The following is a 19793-nucleotide window of genomic DNA, read 5'->3' as shown; positions in this document are numbered from 1 at the left end:
ATGGGGCTGAGGCAGTTGAGTTTGATTGGTGGAGATGCCCAGTTGTCTTGAATAGAAGATTAGAAGTTGCAGAGGTTATGAAGAACGGGACATAGTTGTAATAGAAGAGTCCCTGACCTGGCTTGGTCCTGGGCTTTTCTGTGTCCTGCTCTGGCCAGGTGGCTCCACTCCGGCCTCACCCTGTCCCTTTCCTGACTTGGTCCGGTCCGTTTGGTGTCTGCGTTGGCTCTTGCCCTGACCAGGTGGCTCCAGGTTCAGGTCGGTACTCACTCGTGCACTCCTCCAGCGCTCTGTGCCTTCGGCTGCCGACACTGGCAATGCGCAGGCGTTGTGTGTGGCGGGGCTGCTGTCGCTGCCGCCTAGGTTTGGCGTTGTGTGCGGCGGAGAGTTCGTGGCCAGGATCCCCTGCAGAAAGCTTGAGCGGCGCTGCTTTAGCATAGATCCCGTTCTCACCTTCGGATTTCCCCGCCGCCTGGGAATGCGGCACGGTGCCGGACCGTGGCGATTACCGGGGTACCCGCCGGTTAGCGGCCGTAGAGGGTGTCCCGCCTCCGGCAGCAGCTGGCTCCGCCTGACATCCATGGGAGTTCCCCGGGCCCGGGCTCGTCTGGCCGCCGCTCTCCGGGACCATGTCCGCCAAAGAAACGGCAGCCTGCAGGAAGTTCCAAGCCAACGTCTTCAACCAGAGCAAGTGTCAGAACTGCTTCAAAGCCCGGCAGTCGCACCTGGCATCCGACCAGGATTTGAACCAGGTGAGCGGCCGGAGGGTGCAGGACGCGTCGGGCGGTTGGAGCTGAGAGCCGGCTCCGTGTGCAGTGGGTTAGAAGACGCCGAGATCACCCCACACAGCCCACTGGTGTCCTGGGACAAAGCGCTGCCTTTCCCCCGGACGGAGTTCCGTCCCCCTCCTCCCCCCCCGGACAGAGTTCCGTCCCCCTCCCCCCCCCCGGACAGAGTTCCGTCCCCCTCCTCCCCCCCCGGACAGAGTTCCGTCCCCCTCCCCCCCCGGACAGAGTTCCGTCCCCCTCCTCCCCGGACAGTTCCGTCCCCCTCCCCCCCCCGGACAGTTCCGTCCCCCTCCTCCCCTCCCGACAGTTCCCCCTCACCGTTCCCCTCCCCCTCGTGTACCTCTCCCCTGCTCCCACCTCTCTTCTCCCCCCCACTCCCCTCTCCCCCTCTCCCCCTCCCCTCACCCCCCACCCACCCCCCACCCCCCCTCCCTCCCCCCACCCCCCCACCCCCCCCCCTCCCCCCCCCCCCCCCCCCCTCCCCCACACCCCCCACCCCCCCCACTCCCCCCCTCTCCCCCCCCCCTCTCCCCCCACCCCCCACCCCCACCCCCACTCCCCCCCTCCCACCCCCACCCCCCCACCCTCCCCCCTCCCCCCCTCCCTCCCCCCTCCCCCCTCCCTCCCCCCTCCCCCCTCCCTCCCCCTCTCCCCCTCCCCCTCTCCCCCCCCCCCTCCCCCCACCCTCCCCCTCCCCCACCCTCCCCCCTCCCTCCCCCTCTCCCCTCCCCCTCTCCCCTCCCTCTCCCCTCCCCCTCTCCCCACCCCCTCTCCCCTCCCCCTCTCCCCACCCTCCCCCCTCCCCCCCCTCCCCCTCCCTCCCCCCACCCCCCCTCCCCCTCCCTCCCCTCCCTCCCCTCCCTCCCCCCTCCCCCCTCCCCCTCCCTCCCCTCCCTCCCCCCCTCCCCCTCCCTCCCCTCCCTCCCCTCCCTCCCCCCTCCCCCTCCCTCCCCCCTCCCCCCTCCCCCTCCCCCCCCCTCCCCCCTCCCCCTCCCCCTCCCTCCCCCCTCCCCCTCCCCCTCCCTCCCCCTCCCCCTCCCTCCCCCTCTCCCCCTCCCCCCTCCCCCTCCCCCTCCCTCCCCCTCTCCCCCTCCCCCCTCCCCCCCTCCCTCCCCCCCCTCTCCCCCTCCCTCCCCCCTCTCCCCCTCCCTCTCTCCCCCTCCCCCCCCTCCCCCCCCCTCTCCCCCTCCCCCCCCTCTCCCCCTCCCCCCCTCCCCCTCCCTCCCCCCCCTCTCCCCCTCCCTCCCCCCCTCTCCCCCTCCCTCCCCCCCTCTCCCCCTCCCTCCCCCCCCCTCTCCCCCTCCCTCCCCCCCTCTCCCCCTCCCTCCCCCCCCTCTCCCCCTCCCTCCCCCTCCCTCCCCCCCTCCCCCTCCCTCCCCCCTCCTCCCCCCTCCCCCCCTCCCCCCCTCCCCCCCTCCCCCCTCCTCCCCCCTCCCCCCTCCCCCCTCCCCCCCTCCCCCCCTCCCCCCTCCTCCCCCCTCCCCCTCCTCCCCCCTCCCCCCCTCTCCCCTCCTCCCCTCCCCCCTCCCCCTCCCCCCTCCCTCCCCCTCCCTCCCCCTCCCTCCCCTCCCCCTCCCCCTCCCCCTCCCCCTCCCCCTCCCCCCCCTCCCCCCCCTCCCCCCCCTCCTCCCCCTCCCCCCTCCCCCCCTCCCCCCCTCCCCCCCTCCCCCCCCTCCTCCCCCTCCCCCCCTCCTCCCCCTCCTCCCCCTCCCCCTCCCCCCCTCCCCTCCCCCTCCCCCCCTCCCCCCCTCCCCTCCCCCTCCCCCCCTCCCCTCCCCCCCTCCCCTCCCCCTCCCCCCCTCCCCTCCCCCTCCCCCCTCCCCCCTCCCCCCTCCTCCCTCCCCCCTCCCCCCTCCCCCCTCCTCCCTCCCCCTCCCCCCTCCTCCCTCCCCCCTCCCCCCTCCCCCTCTCACCCCTCCCCCTCTCACCCCTCCCCCTCTCACCCCTCCCCCTCTCACCCCTCCCCCCTCTCACCCCTCCCCCCTCTCACCCCTCCCCCCTCACCCCTCCCCCCTCTCCCCCCTCACCCCTCACCCCTCACCCCTCCCCCCTCTCCCCCTCACCCCTCCCTCTTTTCCCCTGACCCTCCCCTCCCTCCTGTCTCTCCCCCTGACCCCTCCCTCCTTTCTCTCCCCTCGCACCGCTCTCTCCCCAACCCCTCCCTCCTCTCCCTCTCTACCCTTGCCCCTGCCCACAGACCCGAATCCCTTCCTCCATTGTCCCCCTTCCCGTCCCCCATTGTCCCCTACCCCCTCCTAGCCTTATAATTTCTAGAATGCTGTGTGTCTATCATCATTTCATCTGTTGTGGGAATTGCTTAGTCTAATCCCAGTCATCACAGTGCGATGGGTAATCTGTATAATTAGATTTCAATCCTATACTTATTTTGACTGATTTCTATCAAGGTCAAAGCTGTGTTTAATTTCTGTGTAGTGAGCTGAATGAATTCTGCCCAGGGGCTTATTCAAATGTTTTTCAGTTTCCATCAATATATTTTTTAAAGTTCAGTATTGAACTCAAATACTTTATTACCAAATGTTGGCTAGATTAAATTATTTTGGAAGCATACAGTAGGTCTAATAGAGTCATAGAAAAGTAGACCACAGAAACAGGCCTTTCGACCCGTCTGAACCATTTAAAGTCCCTACTTCCATCAACCTGCACCGGACCATAGCCCTCCATTCACCTACCATCCATGTACCTATCCAAATTTCTGTTAAATGTTGAAATCAATCTCGCATGCACCACTTGGGCAGGGAGCTCATCCCACACTCTCATGACCCTTTGAATGAAGAAGTTTCCCCTTATGATCCACTAAACTTTTACCTTAACCCACCCTAGTTGTAGTCCCACCCAATCTCTGCTTGCTTGCATTTACCCTATCTATACTGCACATAGTTTTGTATAGCTCTATCGAATCTCCTCTGTCTTCTACATTCTAAAGAATACAGTGCTCCCATTCAATTTTTCCTCATAACTCACGTCCTCCAGACCAGGCAACATTCTTGTAAATTTACTCTGCACTCTTTCAATTTTGTTTACGTCTTTCCTGTGGGTAGGTAACCGAAACTGCACATAATACTCCAATTTAGGCCTCAGCAATGTCTTGTACAACTTCTATCTTCTGCATTCAAAACATTGATTTATGAAGGCCAACACCTCACACTTGTCTGCATTAAATTCCATCGGCCATTTTTCCAGCTGATGCAGATCCCCCTGCAAGCCACGATAGCCTTCCTCACAGTCCACTACTCCCCCAATCTTGGTGTCATCTGCAAGTTTGCTGATCCATTTGAACACACCATCATCCAGATCATTGATGAGAAACACTGCCCACTGCTCCCTCAATCAGCAATCTGCAGGTTTGCTGATCCATTTGGACACACCATCATCCAGGTCACTGATGAGAAACAGCACTGATTCCTGTGGCTTACCTCCAGTCAGAGAGGCAATCCTCTATGCCGCTCTGGCTTCTCCCAAACAGCCAATGTCTAATCTAATTTACTACCTCATCTAGAATGCCGAACAAATGAACATTTTTGACCAATCTCTCATGTGGGACCTTGTCAAATGCCTTGCTAAAGTCCATGTAGACAACATCCACTGCCTCACCTTCATCCACTTTCATGGTAACTTCCTTGAAAAACTACGAGATTGGTTAGACATGACCTATAAAGCCATTGTAACTGTCCTAATCAGTCCCTGTCTATCCAAATATTTGTACACAGTCCCCTAGAATACCTTCCAATAACTTTTCCACAACTGATATCAGACTTACTGGCCTATAATTTCCTGGTTCATGTTTAGAGCCTTTTTCAAACAGTGGAACAATATTGGCTGTCCTCCAGTCCTCTGGTACCTCTCCTGTCATTAGGGATGGATTAATGTCGCTGCTAGGGCCTTGGCAATTTCTGCACTTGCCTTCCTTAGGGTCCAAGGGAACACCTTGTTAGGCCCTGGGGATTTATCCACCCGAACTTGCCTCAACATTTCCTTCGTACTCTGTACAGGGTCCATGAAGTTGATGCCACTTTGCCTCACTTTTACAGACTCAGAAGACAGACACTGAGTAAATATAGATGCAAAAAAAATGCATTTAAGATCTTCCCACATCTATTTTGGCTCCACATTCTAGTCTTCTAGAGGGTCAGTTTTGTCCCTTACATATCTGTAGAATCCATTAGGATTGTCCATCACGTTGCCTGCTAGAGCAACCTCAAGCCTTCTTTTAACCCTCCTGATTTCTTTCTTAAGTGCTCTTTTTCATTTCTTATTTTTTTAATAGATAAATTCTATCTCCTGTGATCACAATTTTATCTCCTTTACCATAGCATTGGAGAGGGATAGGAACAGACAAGTTAAAGGAAAATGTTTAATTGGAGTAAGGGGAAATATGAAGCTATCAGGCAGGAACTTGGAAGCATAAATTGGGAACAGATGTTCTCAGATGTACAGCAGAACTGTGGCAAATGTTCGGGGGATATTTGCATGGCGTTCTGCATAGGTACGTTCCAATGTGACATGGAAAGGATGGTAGGGTACAGGAACCGTGGTGTACTAAGACTGTTGAAAATCTAGTCGAGAAGAAAGGAAGAGCTCACGAAAAGTTCAAAAAACTAGGTAATGATAGAGATCTAGAAGATTATAAGGCCAGCAGGAAGGAGCTTCAGAATGAAATTAGGAGAGCCAGAAGGGGCCATGAGAAGGCCTTGGGGGACAGGTTTAAGGAAAACCCCAAAGCATTCTACAAGTATGTGAAAAGCAAGAGTATAAGACATGAGAGAATAGGACCAATCAAGTGTGACAGTGGAAAAGTGTGTTTGGAACCGGAGGAGATAGCAGAGGTTCTTAATGAGTACTTTGCTTCGGTATTCCCTACGGAAAAGGATCTTGGTGATTGTAAGGATGACTTGCAGTGGATTGAAAAGTTTGAGCATATATACGTTAAGAAAGAGGACGTGCTGGAGCTTTTGGAAAGCGTCAAGTTGGATAAGTCTCCGGGACCAGATGAGATGTACCCCAGGCTACTGTGGGAAGTGATGAAGGAGTTTGCTGAACCTCTGGCGATGATCTTTGCATCATCAGTGTGGACGGGAGAGGTTCCGGAGGATTGGAGGGGTTGCAGATGTTGTTCCCTTATTCAAGAAAGGGAATAGAGATAGCCCAGGAAATTATAGACCAGTGAGTCTAACTTTAGTGGTTGGTAGGTTGCTGGAAAATATCCTGAGAGGCAGGATTTATGAACATTTGGAGAGGTATAATATGATTAGGAATAGTCAGCCTGGCTTTGTCAAAGGCAAGTTGTGCCTTATGAGCCTGATTGAATTCTTTGAGGATGTGACTAAACATGTTGATGAAGATAGAGCCGTAGATTGAGTGTATGGATTTCAGCAAGGCATTTGATAAGGTACCCTATGCAAGGCTTATTGAGAAAGTAAGGAGGCATGGGATCCAAGAGGACCTTGCTTTGTGGATCCAGAACTGGCTTGCCCACAGAAGGCAAAGAGTGGTTGTAGACAGGTCATATTCTGCATGGAGGTTGGTAACCAGTGGAGTGCCTCAGGGATCTGTTCTGGGACCCTTACTCTTTGTGATTTTTATAAATGACCTGGATGAGGAAGTGAAGGGATGGGTTAGTAAATTTGCTGATGACACAAAGGTTGGGGGTGTTATGGATAGTGTGGAGGGCTGTCAGAAGTTACAGTGGGACATTGATAGGATGCAAAACTGGCTGAAAGGTGGCAGATGGAGTTCAACCCAGATAAGTGTGAGTTGGTCCATTTTGGTAGGTCAAATATGATGGCAGAATATAGTATTAATGGTAAGTCTCTTGGCAGTGTGGAGGATCAGAAGGATCTTGGGGTCTGTGTCCATAGGACACTCAAAGCTTCTGCACAGGTTAACTCTGTAGTTAAGAAAGCATACAGTGCATTGGCCTTCATCAGTTGTGGGATTGAGTTTAGGAGCTGAGAGGTAATGTTGCAGCTATATAGGACCCTGGTCAGACCCCACTTGGAGTACTGTGCTCAGTTCTGGTCACCTCACTACAGGAAGGATGTGGAAACTACAGAAAGGGTGCAGAGGAGATTTACAAGGATGTTGCCTGGATTGGTGAGCATGCCTTATGAGAATAGGTTGAGTGAACTTGGCCTTTTCTCCTTGGAGTGGAAGAGGAAGAGAGGTGACCTGATAGAGGTGTATAAGATGATGAGAGGCATTGATCGTGTGGGATAGTCAGAGGCTTTTCCCCAGGACTGAAATGGCTAACATGAGAGGGCACAGGTTTAAGGTGCTTGGAAGCAGGTGCAGAGGAGATATCGGCTAGGTTTTGTATGCAAAGAGTGGTGAGTGCGTGGAATAGGCTGCCGGCGATGGTGGTGGAGGCGGATATGATAGGGGCTTTTAAGAGACTCCTGGGTAGGTCCATGGAGCTGAGAAAAATAGGGGGCTATGGGTAACCCTAGGTAATTTCTAAAGTAATACATGCTCGGCACAGCTTTGTGGGCCGAAGGGCCTGTATTGTGCTGTAGGTTTTCTATGTTTCTATGATGAGCAGAGGTACTGTAGATTAAGATTCTTGGACAATTTGAAGTTTTTCTTACAGCATCTTTAGTTTTTTTATTACTGTATTTTAGTATTTGTAACATGCACTAATTTATTAAACTCTCAATTATTGATTGAGTTGAAAAGTGAAGAATGAATTTCTGCAACAACCCACCCCAAAAAGCATGGGATTTAAAATTCCAGAGTTATGTCAATAAATTATTACATTTTGAATTTCTGTTTTTCTAATTATCCCAGAAAATCACTGCACTTATGATTGCTGTACACTTTCAGTTATTATATCTGCCATTCTATCTTTGTTGAGGACATCACCATGTATTCAAAGTGCATTTATTATCAAAGTATGTACTCGGTGTAAAACCCTGAGATTTATTGTCCCACAGACAGCCACAAAACGAAGAAGGACCATGGAACCAAAGAAAAAAATATCAAACCCCTCCCACTTCCATGCGCAAAAAACCCCCCAAATTGTGCAAACGGTAACAACAGTACTCTTTTCCATCGATGCAGCCTGGCCTGCTGAGTTCCTGTAGCATTCTGTGTGCGTTGCAACTTCATTTCTTTGCTACGTCAAGTTTTCCCTTTAGAAATTCTTATCCACTGTATGTAAATTATTAGCTACAGTTATATCCCTCCATGAAATCAACAATTCAGTTTAATGTCTCATTCTCAGCTGGTATTGTGAGACTCTTAAATGCTTTAACTATCCAGTTGATTCACTTGGTCAGTTTTAAAAAATGTTTAATAATAAGCTTACATTGTTCAGTTTTAAAGCAGGTATTTAATTATTGCCTGCATGCTTTGGCTTTTGATGAGAAGATGCCTTGCGTGTGGATTTAGTTGGAAGTGATTCAGTTAGGGTTCATGACACCAGCCTTGGTCTTTCAATGACACTGTTTGGTAATTTGAAACCACTGCAGCCTTTCTTTCCAACTCTTGAAATTCTTGCTGAGCTGCGGTTCTACAGATATCTGCATCTCTTTCAGATTGTTGTTCTTCATGGATGGTGCCAGAAGAAGAGGGATAATCAGACAACTGATTGGAAAACTGCAGGTGTTTTCAATGCAATTTTCTGTTGGATATTAATGAGATATTGATGTTAGATATTATTGTAACATAGTCATTTTTTAATGTTTTGCACTGCTGTTGCAAAACAAAAAAAAACATGACATATCTCAGTGATAATAAATCTGATTCTGAAGGAGCTTGTCCAATAACCAGGCTTGATGAGTCAGAATTTCTTAAAGATAAACTGTGGGAAGTTAAAATCCAGCACAAATTCTACATCAAAGCATAAATTGTGTTACACAAACACAAGGAATTCTGCAGATGCTGGAAATTCAAGCAACACACATCAAGTTGCTGGTGAACGCAGCAGGCCAGGCAGCATCTGTAGGAAGAGGTACAGTCGACGTTTTGAACCGAGACCCTTCGTCAGGACTAACTGAAGGAAGAGCTAGTAAGAGATTTGAAAGTGGGAGGGGGAGGGGGAGATCCAAAATGATAGGAGAAACCCATCCGTTATTTACTTATATACACACATTCTTTTTCTCTCTCTCCTTTTTGTCCCTCTCACTATACCCCATGCCCATCCTCTGGGTTTTTCCCCCCTCCCCCTTTTCTTTCTCCCTAGGCCTCCCGTCCCATGATCCCCTCGTATCCCTTTTGCCAATCAACTGTCCAGCTCTTGGCTCCATTCCTCCCCCTCCTGTCTTCTCCTATCATTTTGGATCTCCCCCTCCCCCTTTCAAATCTCTTACTAGCTCTTCTTTCAATTAGTCCTGACGAAGGATCTCGGCCCGAAACGTCGACTGGACCTCTTCCTAGAGATGCTGCCTGGCCTGCTGCGTTCACCAGCAACTTTGATAAATTGTGTTACATTTTCTTTGATCATTATTCAAAACAAAAACCTTTTTACATTTCCCATTTTGGCTCCCCTCTCATTCCTTCTGTTCTCCTCACCTGCTTATTATTTCCCTCTGGGGCCCCTTCTTTCCTTTCTCCCATGGTTTACTCCCTTATCAGATTCCTCTTCTGTCTTATATCTTTTCCGATCTCCTCTCAGCTTCTCTCTTTGTCCCCCCTTTCCCAGCCACCCACCTTATCGTTCACCTGGCTTCACCTGTCACTTTCCAGCCTGTACTCCTTCCCCCTCCCACCTTCTTATTCTGGCCTCTTGCCCCTTCCTTTCCTGAGACATCGACTGGTTATTCCTCTCTATAGATGCTGCCTGACCTGCTGAGTGTGTATAGCTCTGGATTTCCAGCATCTGCAGAATCTCGTGTTTATAAATTGTATTTCTCCTCCCTATCCTCGAGTTGGGCTTCTGGTCGAGTATCCTCTGTTTCACTTCTCTATCCATCCACCAGCAGCTCACGCATCTTTGCCCTTGATACAGGACCCAGTGCTCTCTTGGCCATGACTTTATACCTTGTTGTTCCACATCACACATTAGTATAGTCTTAGTAAATCTGTCTTATCTACCTTAGTCTTCCTATTTGAAACCTTTCCTGAATTTTGTCTTTGACCATAATTTTGTCCGTCTTTCCAATCTCTTTGACCAAAGACGTTGAGCTGAAAAAGTATACAGTAGGGAGCATGAGATGGAGTGCAGGCTGATGACATCGAGCAAGAGGATGATACCTGTCTTCATAGACTGGGACATGGGGTATCACATTTTGTAAAGCTGTACTGATTAGCCCAATCTTGGAGTATCATGTGCAGTTCTGGTTGCTATTCTGCAGGAAGGATGTGTTCGTGCTGGGGTTGGAGGATTGTAGTTTTGGAAAGAGGTTGGAAAAGCTGGGCTAATTTTTCTGGAGTGAAGGAGGTTGAGGGTTGATCTCTAATAGTTATCTAAAATTATGAGAGGCATAGATAAAAGGTAGATTGTAAATCGTTTTCCCATCATAGGGTTATCAAAACCACGAAGGGATAGACTTATTGTGAAAGGAAGGCATTTAAAAGGGGATTTGAAGCCCAAGTTTCAATGCATAGAGGGTGGACATCTGGAAGACACTGCCAGAAGTAGAAGTAGATGCAATCACTACTTTTAAGAGACAACTGGACTTGAATAGCCAAAGCATACTGTTATAATCGCAGATGTGATTTGTGTAGGTGGGCACTAATAGAGCTGATGAGCTGTAGAACTCTGATTTCTAATAGAGCAAGTGTGGAATATTGTGTTGCATCTAATAAGGGGAAAGGTGGTGACAGAGCAGGAGGTGCGGCTGCTGAGTGATGTGAATTGGGTGGGGAGGGTGATATGGACTGGAGGTGCAGCTGTTTACTCATTGATATGGAGGCAGCTTGCTGACTCACGGGAAGCTCATAGATGGGTAGTGTATAGGGCTGACTGATGCAGAGAGTGGGAACAGCAAAATTTACTGAATCTTAATCACTAAGTTCTCTTGTATAACTGTATAACACATTGCTCTCTTGTTACAAAGTACTCTTGAATTTAGAACTGAACTGGCAGATGCAAATTGAAATTTAAAAGGCTTGACAGGACTTCAGTAGTTTAAGAATTGAATATTTTCCTTTGGCTTCTGTTCAGTTATGTATTCAACTGTTGCCTTTGTCTCGCTGTAGTATCTGCTCTGTTCACGATGGACATAAGGAGAAAGCAACTATGTAATTGATCTATGTAATCACTTGCCTTGGTTTTGATGGCAATTTGGAGAGGGTAGTAGTACAGACATCCCACCCTGCAAAAACTCATTTCAGGGAGGTAGCACCATCAATTTCTGGGAGAGGTGGGATGTTTGCAATAGAGTAGCTCCTTAGCAGCTAGCCAGCTAGTTTAAATAAAGTTAGCTATGCTAATGAATGAATGACACCTGTTAAACTCATCTCAACATGTCTTTTACAGTCTTAACCCACCATAGGCAATAGAAAAGTCACTGTTGCAAACAGTGCAGCGAGCAACACTGTCATTATTTTTGACCCCTACTAGGCAGGGGTACACTTTAGGGTAGTCTGGGCTGACATACGTTTTATATTTTCTTTTTTTGGAACACACTGCTATGGCACGCTCTCATTCACTCGCTCTATCTCTCTTGCTTTCTCTCTCTCGCTCTCAAAAAATTGATTTCTGTGATATTGTATGTAATTTGCGGGCATCAGGAAGCCACTGTTAATATGCGGGAGACTCCCGGAACTTCCGGGAGAGGTGGGATGTCTAGTAGCAGCAGAGCCCTTAAGATTGAAATGATAGACACAGCATTTTAGATGGTGAAAGTTTTCAATTACAAAATGCCATGCAGGTAATTTGGTCAGTGAGAAGCTTGCATGGTGCTGCCAAGCTTATATAACCATATAACAATTACAGCACGGAAACAGGTCATCTCGGCCCTTCTAGTCCATGCCGAACTCTTACTCTCACCTAGTTCCACTGACCTGCACTCAGACCATAACCCTCCATTCCTTTCCTGTCCATATACCTATCCAATTTAACTTTAAATGACAACATTGAACCTGTCTCAACCACTTCTGCTGGAAGCTCGTTCCACACAGCTACCACTCTCTGAGTAAAGAAGCTCCCCCTCATGTTACCCCTAAACTTTTGCCCTTTAACTCTCAACTCTCAAGCTTGTAGTATATACTCCCATCTCTGCAATCTTACTAAAATTTTTGATCTACAGTGCAGCTTTCAATAGCTGTCTGAGATTAAATAAAGTATGAAACACAGAACTGTTAGTACAAGCAGTTATTTTGCCACATTCATGGTGAACTTGGGTCTTTCCTGTTCTGATTTACTGAACTTATTTACTTGCTTCCTGTTCTTGCCTGTTACATTCTGCAGCTTTTTGAATATTATGATCAGCTTTGGCAACTATCACCACCAATTGTCAAGCAAATCAACGTAAAACGTAGGCTTATTCAGAAAGTCAGAAGGCATGGGATCCAGGGAAGTTTGGCCAGGTGGATTCGGAACTGGCTTGCCTGCAGAAGGCAGAGGGTCATGGTGGAGGGAGTACATTCAGATTGGAGGATTGTGACTAGTGGTGTCCCACAAGGATCTGTTCTGGGACCTCTACTTTTCGTGATTTTTATTAATGACCTGGATGTGGGGGTAGAAGGGTGGGTTGACAAGCTTGCAGACAACACAAAGGTTGGTGGTGTTGTAGGTAGTGTAGAGGATTGTCGAAGATTTCAGAGAGACATTGATAAGATGCAGAAGTGGGCTGAGAAATGGCAGATGGAGTTCAACCCGGAGAAGTGTGAGGTGGTACACTTTGGAAGGACAAACTCCAAGGTAGAGTACAAAGTAAATGGCAGGGTAGTGTGGAGGAGCAGAGGGATCTGTGGGTACATGTCCACAGATCCCTGAAAGTTGCCTCACAGGTAGATAGGGTAGTTAAGAAAGCTTATGGGGTGTTAGCTTTCATAAGTCAAGGAATAGAGTTTAAGAGTCGCGATGTAATGATGCAGCTCTATAAAACTCTGGTTAGGCCACACTTGGAGTACTGTGTCCATTTCTGGTCGCCTCACTATGGAAGGATGTGGAAGCATTGGAAAGGGTACAGAGGAGATTTACCAGGATGCTGCCTGGTTTAGAGAGTATGGATTATGATCAGAGATTAAGGGAGCTAGGGCTTTACTCTTTGGAGAGAAGGAGGATGAGAGGAGACATGACAGAGGTGTACAAGATAATAAGAGGAATAGATAGAGTGGATAGCCAGCACCTCTTCCGCAGGGCACCACTGCTCAATACAAGAGGACATGGCTTTAAGGTAAGGGATGGGAAGTTCAAGGGGGATATTAGAGGAAGGTTTTTCACTCAGAGAGTGGTTGGTGCGTGGAATGCACTGCCTGAGTCAGTGGTGGAGGCAGATACACTAGTGAAGTTTAAGAGACTACTAGACAGGTATATGGAGGAATTTAAGGTGGGGGGTTATATGGGAGGCAGGGTTTGAGGGTCTGCACAACATTGTAGGCCGAAGGGTTCTATGTTAAAACAAAGGAGCAGAATTGGGCCATTCAGCCATCGAGTCTGCTCTGCCGTTCTGTCATGGCTGATTTATTACCCCTCTCAACCCCATTTTCCTGCCTTATCCCTGTAACCTTTGACAGCTTCAGTAACCTATCGACCTTTATTTTAAATATACTTGTCCTCCACAGCTGTCTGTGGCAACAAATTCTACAGAATCACTATCCTCTGGCTAAAGAAATTCCTCCTCATCCCTGTTCTAAATGGATACAGGTGTCCCCTGCTTTTCGAATGTTTGCTTTATGAAACCTCACTGTTACAAAACACCTACATTAGTTACCTGTTTTCGTTAACAGAAGGTGCTTTCACTGTTACAAAGAAAGGCAGCGCGTGAAAAAGACAGCGCGCACCCGGAGCAGCTGCTCTCCCCGGGATTCGGAACGGCATTCTGGCCGGCATTGCTTAAATACGTGCCTGTAAGCAGCCGTTTGCAAGATGAGTTCTAAGGCATCGGAAAAGCCTAAAAGAGTGTTACACTTAGTGTAAAACTAGACATAATTTTGATCGTGGTGAACGAAGTAAGGACAAAGTGAGTTTGGCTTGTGGAAGTTGATGAAGATGATGTTGAAAGGTTTTGGCATCCCATGACCAAGAACTGATAGATGAAGAGCTGATGCAATTGGAAAAGGAAAGGATAACAATCGAAACCGAATTCAGTAGCGAAAGTGAAATCGTCCAGGAACTGAATGTGAAGCAACTGCGTGAGATTTTCGCTGCAATGATAAAGTACGACTTTAATTTTGAAAGGTTACGTCAGTTTAGGGCATATTAGCAGGATGGTTTGAGTGCTTACAAAGAACTGTATGATAGAAAAATGCGCGAGGCTCAGCAGTCAAGCAAGCCTTCCACATCAGCCACAGCAGACGACGAACCTCGACCTTCGACATCGAGGCAGGCGGTCATAGGAGAAGATGAGCTGCCTGCCCTAATGGAAACAGACGACGATGAGATGACACCCCATTGTCCCACCACCCCAACCTCCAGGCTGCAGACAGATACTGATCGCGTCGCCTCTGATCTGGGCCGACATTTACGTGCCGGGCGGCACCTAATTAATTATCATGTTTATTTCGGCTTTTTTCTTAAAAATGTGCTGTGTGTCTCCCGGCTACCACTGTACCCCTGCATGCTTCGCGGATCGGTATCGGTTCACTGCCCGGAGGTTAGGGGCCACTGCACCACCCCAATCTCCGACGACTCAGCCTAACACACCATCATCAGTGTACTCAGCAAGCTGTCTTCCTGATTCCCATAAGTGATACTACACTGTACATACATTATTTCTACTTTATATAGGCTGTGTATTTTTACGTGTTATTTGGTATGATTTGGCAGCTTCATAGCTTAAAGGTTACTGGAGAGAGTGTTTTTGCCAACAGCGCTTGCGTGAGATTTTCTGCCGAGAGTGCTTGTGCCGTGTTTTGCCAAGAGCGCTTGCGTGAGATTTTCGCTATGGAGAACAGTGCCAGCAATGACTGTGAAAAAGTATTTCTACTTTATATAGGCTGTGTATTTATCATAACACTCCTGCTTTTACTACATGTTACTGTTATTTTAGGTTTTATGTGTCATTTGGCATGATTTGGTAGGTTATTTTTGGGTCTGTGAACACTCACAAAATTTTTCCATGTGAATAAATGGTAATTGCTTCTTCGCTTTACGACATTCTGGCTTACGAACTGTTTCATAGGAACGCTCTACCTTCGGACGGCGGGGGAAACCTGTACTCCTCTATTATGAGGCTGCACCCTCTGGTTCTAGAGTCCTCCATTATAGGAAACATCCTCCCAACATCATCTTTCAAAATTTGATAGGTTTTAATGAGATTTCCCCCCTCATTCTGCTGTAAATTCCAGCGAGTACAGGCTCAGAGCCAAAAAGCTCTCCTCATGGGTTAACTCTTTCATTCCTGTAATCATTCTCATGAACATCCTCTGGACCCCCTCTAATGCTAGCCCATCTTTCATAGATAAGGGGCTGAAAACTACTCACAATATTCTAAGTGCGGTCTGACCAATGCCTCATAAAGCTTCACCAGTATATCCTTATTTTGACATTCGTGTCGTTTTGCAATGAATGCTAACATTGCATTTGCCTTCCTTACCCCCCCCGACTCAACCTGCAAGTTAACCTTTAGGGAGTCCTGCACAAGGACTTCCAAGTTCCTTTGCACCTCAAAAGTTTTGGATTTTCTCCACTTAGCATGTAGTCTGCACTTTTATTCCTTTTATCAAAGTGTATGACTATACACTTCCCTGCACTATATTCCACCTGCCATTTCTTTGCCCATTCTCTCAATCTTAAGTTGTTCTGCAGACTCCCTGCTTCCTCAATGCTAGCTGCCCCTCCACATGATCTTCATATTGTCCAACCATTGTATTATTGTAATCTTTCCTTGCATTCTCATCCCTGATATCCTCGTGATAAATTTTAGAACCAGCTTCTTTGAAAAAGCCTGACATTCTTCCTCCAGCAAGGAACTAATTATTTTTATGGTCCTATTTATGCATCTTTGCTTTTGTATTAATGTCTCTCTCTATCAAGTTCAGAATAATGTTTCTCAATTTTGTGGCCACTTCTCTTTTCCACTGAGATTGGGTGGGATTACAACCAGAGGTCATGGTTTAAGAGTGAAATGTGAAAAGTTTAAGGTGAACATGAGGGGAAACTTCTTCACTCAGAGGGTTGTGAGAGTGTGGAATGAGCTGCCAGTGCAAGTTGTGCATGGGAGCTTAATTTCAACGTTTAAGAGAAGTTTGGATAGATAGGGATATGGAGGGCACTGGTCCTGATGCAGGTCGTTTGGCGTAGGCAGTTTAAATGGTTTTGGCATGGACGATGGGCCTGAATCAGAATCAGGTTTAATATCATTGGCATACGTTGTGAAATTTGTTGCTTGCTGGCTGTTATAGTCATTAGGCCCATGGATTCTGTGTTGGCCTTTTTGTAGAGCAGTGTAGTCAGATATGTTCTGCTGGCTTTTCATAATTTTTAGTATTTAACCAGTTTCTTTCAGAAAGCACAGGTGTGCCTGCGTCCACCATGCTTCGTCAGAGTTTTGCAGATTTCAACCAACCTCCTTGTTTCTAAAAAGTTTGTTAATTTGGCCAGTCAGTTTAAATCTGCCAATTTGTCTCTGAACCCTTTGATGAGAGCAGTTTTTCATTGCTTATCCCCTCTTAAATGATCAGAATTTTGTACACCTCTGTCAAATCTCCTTTGAACTTCTATTATGAACTGTCCTAGATTCTCACCTTTAATAATATTAATAAATGCACATATTATTTTTTCCAATATATATATAAATATATAGTATCATATTTTTGGATATATATGCTGCTCGTTTGTTCTTTCTTTTGTTGGTGACTTTCTTTAGTTTTCTTCCTGCATCCTTCCTGTTTGTTTTCTGCATTTCTTATTCTAACATCAAAGGAAATCTTCAATGTTTGCCCCTAGAAATTCCAAAATGTAGATTGTTCTATATCCTAGTCAAAGTAAAGCCTGTGGTTGGATGGTGGAATGATTTTTAACTGACAAGATCTTGGAGTTGCTAGGAATTTAAATCTCATGCCCAGAACTGGAGGATAACTGCAAAATTAAGTGATACATGTTTTCAACAGTAATAAAGAAATAGTCAGATAAAAATCCAAAATAACCACAGGAATTTAGGATTATATATACCAACTGTATGATGCATGAAACAATTATTTGTATGTTTGAATGCCGCAAGTACCTGCAAATCTGTGAATCACTTCGTAATTATGGTTTCAATTATTTCCATGTCCATACCAGCAATGCTGGGGATGGTGGAAATCAGAAATAAAATTAGAAACTACTGGAATGTTCAGCTAAGTCTTTGTGTTTTGTGTCTATATCAACTGCATGTCTCGTTTTTATTGTTCGTTATCTCTCATAGCTTACTTCTTGTCAGTTTATCCTTTTAAGACAATGACGTTCCATCAGAACTTGAAAATCCTGATGGAATGTCATTGACTTAAAAGACAATAAAATAAGATTTGGAGGGAAAGAGAAAACAAAAAGAAATTTGTATGATAGGTGGAAGGCAGGAGAAATTATATTGGCAGTGCGATGAGAAATAAAGTGTTGCAGATGGAAAGAGAGTGTGTTAGAGGAGAAACTATGGTAGAAATTAATAACAGACTTGAACTATTGTACAGTCCCAATTGTAGATCTTGTGAGGAAATGGAAGTGGAGGCAGTAGAGGAGAGGACTCCAGATGAACGAGGCCTGTCATTGTCTGGGATTAGCCCAGTCTTCAGTGTTTGAGTCAGATCCAGAAGAAGACATGAGCTGTTCTCAGAAAGGTAGAATTTACTTTTTGTGCGATATCGACATTAACTCTCTCTGCAGGTTAAACATCAGTGTTGGGATTGGTCCATGATGAGTGGAATGCTGTGAGTACAGAAGAGAAGCTGGTTAGTGCCGTGCAAGTTGTAAGTAATGACAGGATAATGGGAAGGTAACATACAAGTGATGGGATTCTGAAGACATTTAGGTGGGAAGAGACTAGGCAGTTTTGATTTTAATTGCATGGTAATTTTCACATTGTGCTGCAAATATAGTATTTGGTGAGAGTAGATATAAACTTGTACTGAATTCTGTGCTCTAATTGCCTTTCGCTCAAAACTATGTTCAGTTTAAAAAAAGACTTGGATTTAATTGGGTTTTGTGATCTTGTGATTTTGTAAAGCACTTGATAGTTGGTGGGTATTTTCAAAATGCAATCACAGTTATATACAATAGGAAGCATGCCAACTAATTTGCACACAGCAGAGCATGAGTGTATGACTCCCAGATAATCAATACCTCTGGTGATAATGTCTGAGAAACTTTTCTCTGGAGTTCTCCATCTGTGAGAGCAGTGGGACCTCAGTTTAATACTTAATCTAAAATATAGCTGTGCCATTCCCTCAAGACTGCACTGGAGTTCTGGCTTGCAGTTTTGAACTGAAAGCTCTGGAATGGTGTTTGAACCCACAATGTTCAGGTGAGGAAGTTGTTACTGAGGTATGTAGGTTAAATACGACCACTTCTTTCAAAACTCTTGTCCATCTCTGTACTTGGTCCATTTAGATAGCAGTTTATTTGATCTTCAATTACAGGATATTCTTTCTACTCCTACCTTGTGTTAACAGTTGGTTATTTCATGTTCTTCTCTGCTGCCTGCTGCTGATGTGAAACTGGATACTTGAATTGTGAATTCTCTCCCTCTGGTGCAGAAAGGGAATGTGTGTTCAATTTCATATCTGAGCTAAATCCTTCTGACAGCTTGCATTACTTAAGAACAGTCCAAATACAAATAAACTACTTTGTTCTCCCAGAGAAGAGCAGAGAGTTGATTTGACCTTTAGTGATGACATCCTCTCTAAAAGCGAACCGGTGGCTGTAAGCACTGATAGAATTGATGGGTTTAGTAAACCCATTAAAGTCATATGGAGCTGAATGTAACCTAAACTAACTTTCCCATACTGTTCCTCGTAAGCAACATCTCCATTCCTTTCACCATAGCCTAATCTATCCTGAAGACCCTATCTGAATTGGGAATAGTTAAACTGTGGGTATATGCTAGAGTTACCTTTGAAAACAGCACCTGATACAGGGCAAGATTGTGGTTGCCATGCTGACACCTATCTCTGCAATGTAAAATCCATGCTCTTGTTTACATACATTGATGAAGCAGTCTGCTCTGTCGAAAGTGCACCTTGGTAAAAGACATGCATAGCACTGTTTGAAGAAAAGCAAAATGAGCTGGTGACCAGGCTGGTGTTTATCTCTTATTGATGACACTGAAATAGATAACCTGACTCTTAATCTTGGTGATGTTTGTTGGATCTTACTGCGTATAGATTAACAACTGTAGATCTTACATGCTATATGAGTTACATTCCAAATATCAGAAGTGTTTTGGGACTTAGAAATTGCTGATTGCGTCACCTCTGATCTGGGCCGACACTTACGTGCCGGGCAGCACCTAATTAATTAGCTTGTTTATTTCGGCTTTTCTCTTAAAGATGTGCTGGGTGCGTCCCGGCCACCACTGCATGCTTTGCGAATCAGTATCAGTTCGCGGCCTGGAGGTTGGGGACCACTGCACCACCCCAGCCTCCGATGACTCAGCCTAACGCACCATCATCAGTGTGCTCGGCGCTGTCTTCCCAACTCCAGTAAGTGATACTACACTGTACATACATTATTTCTACTTTATATAGGCTGTGTATTTTTATGTGTTATTTGGTATGATTTGGCAGTTTCATAGCTTAAAGGTTACTGGAGAGTGTTTCTGCCGAGAGCGCTTGCGTGAGATTTTTGCTACGGTGGACAGTGTGGCAATGATTGTAGGAAAGTATTTCTACTTTATATAGGCTATGTATTTATCATATCATTCCTGCTTTTACTATATGTTACTGTTATTTTAGGTTTTATGTGTT

At 46.8% G+C, this 19793-nt stretch overlaps 1 protein-coding gene across 5 annotated transcripts in view; it reads left to right on the top strand.

Annotated features, from left to right (window-relative positions):
* Positions 1-297: 297 nt before the first annotated feature.
* LOC140202864 (myosin phosphatase Rho-interacting protein-like) overlaps positions 298-19793 on the top strand; it is a 305303-nt gene continuing 285807 nt past the window's right edge. For 2 of the 5 annotated variants that reach the window (XM_072268356.1, XM_072268355.1), the window contains exon 1: positions 298-752. In XM_072268356.1, coding sequence (XP_072124457.1) covers positions 630-752 — 123 coding nt within the window. In that variant the 5' untranslated portion in view covers positions 298-629. The remainder of the gene's footprint in view (positions 753-19793) is intronic. The other 3 variants (XM_072268357.1, XM_072268354.1, XM_072268358.1) reach the window with 2 other exon arrangements.

The sequence above is a fragment of the Mobula birostris genome, chromosome 9, assembly GCF_030028105.1.
Source record: "Mobula birostris isolate sMobBir1 chromosome 9, sMobBir1.hap1, whole genome shotgun sequence".
In the NCBI taxonomy this organism is placed as follows: Eukaryota; Metazoa; Chordata; class Chondrichthyes; order Myliobatiformes; family Myliobatidae; genus Mobula; species Mobula birostris.
Note: the sequence above shows the minus strand (reverse complement) of the source record. Positions and strands in the feature narration are given on the sequence as shown.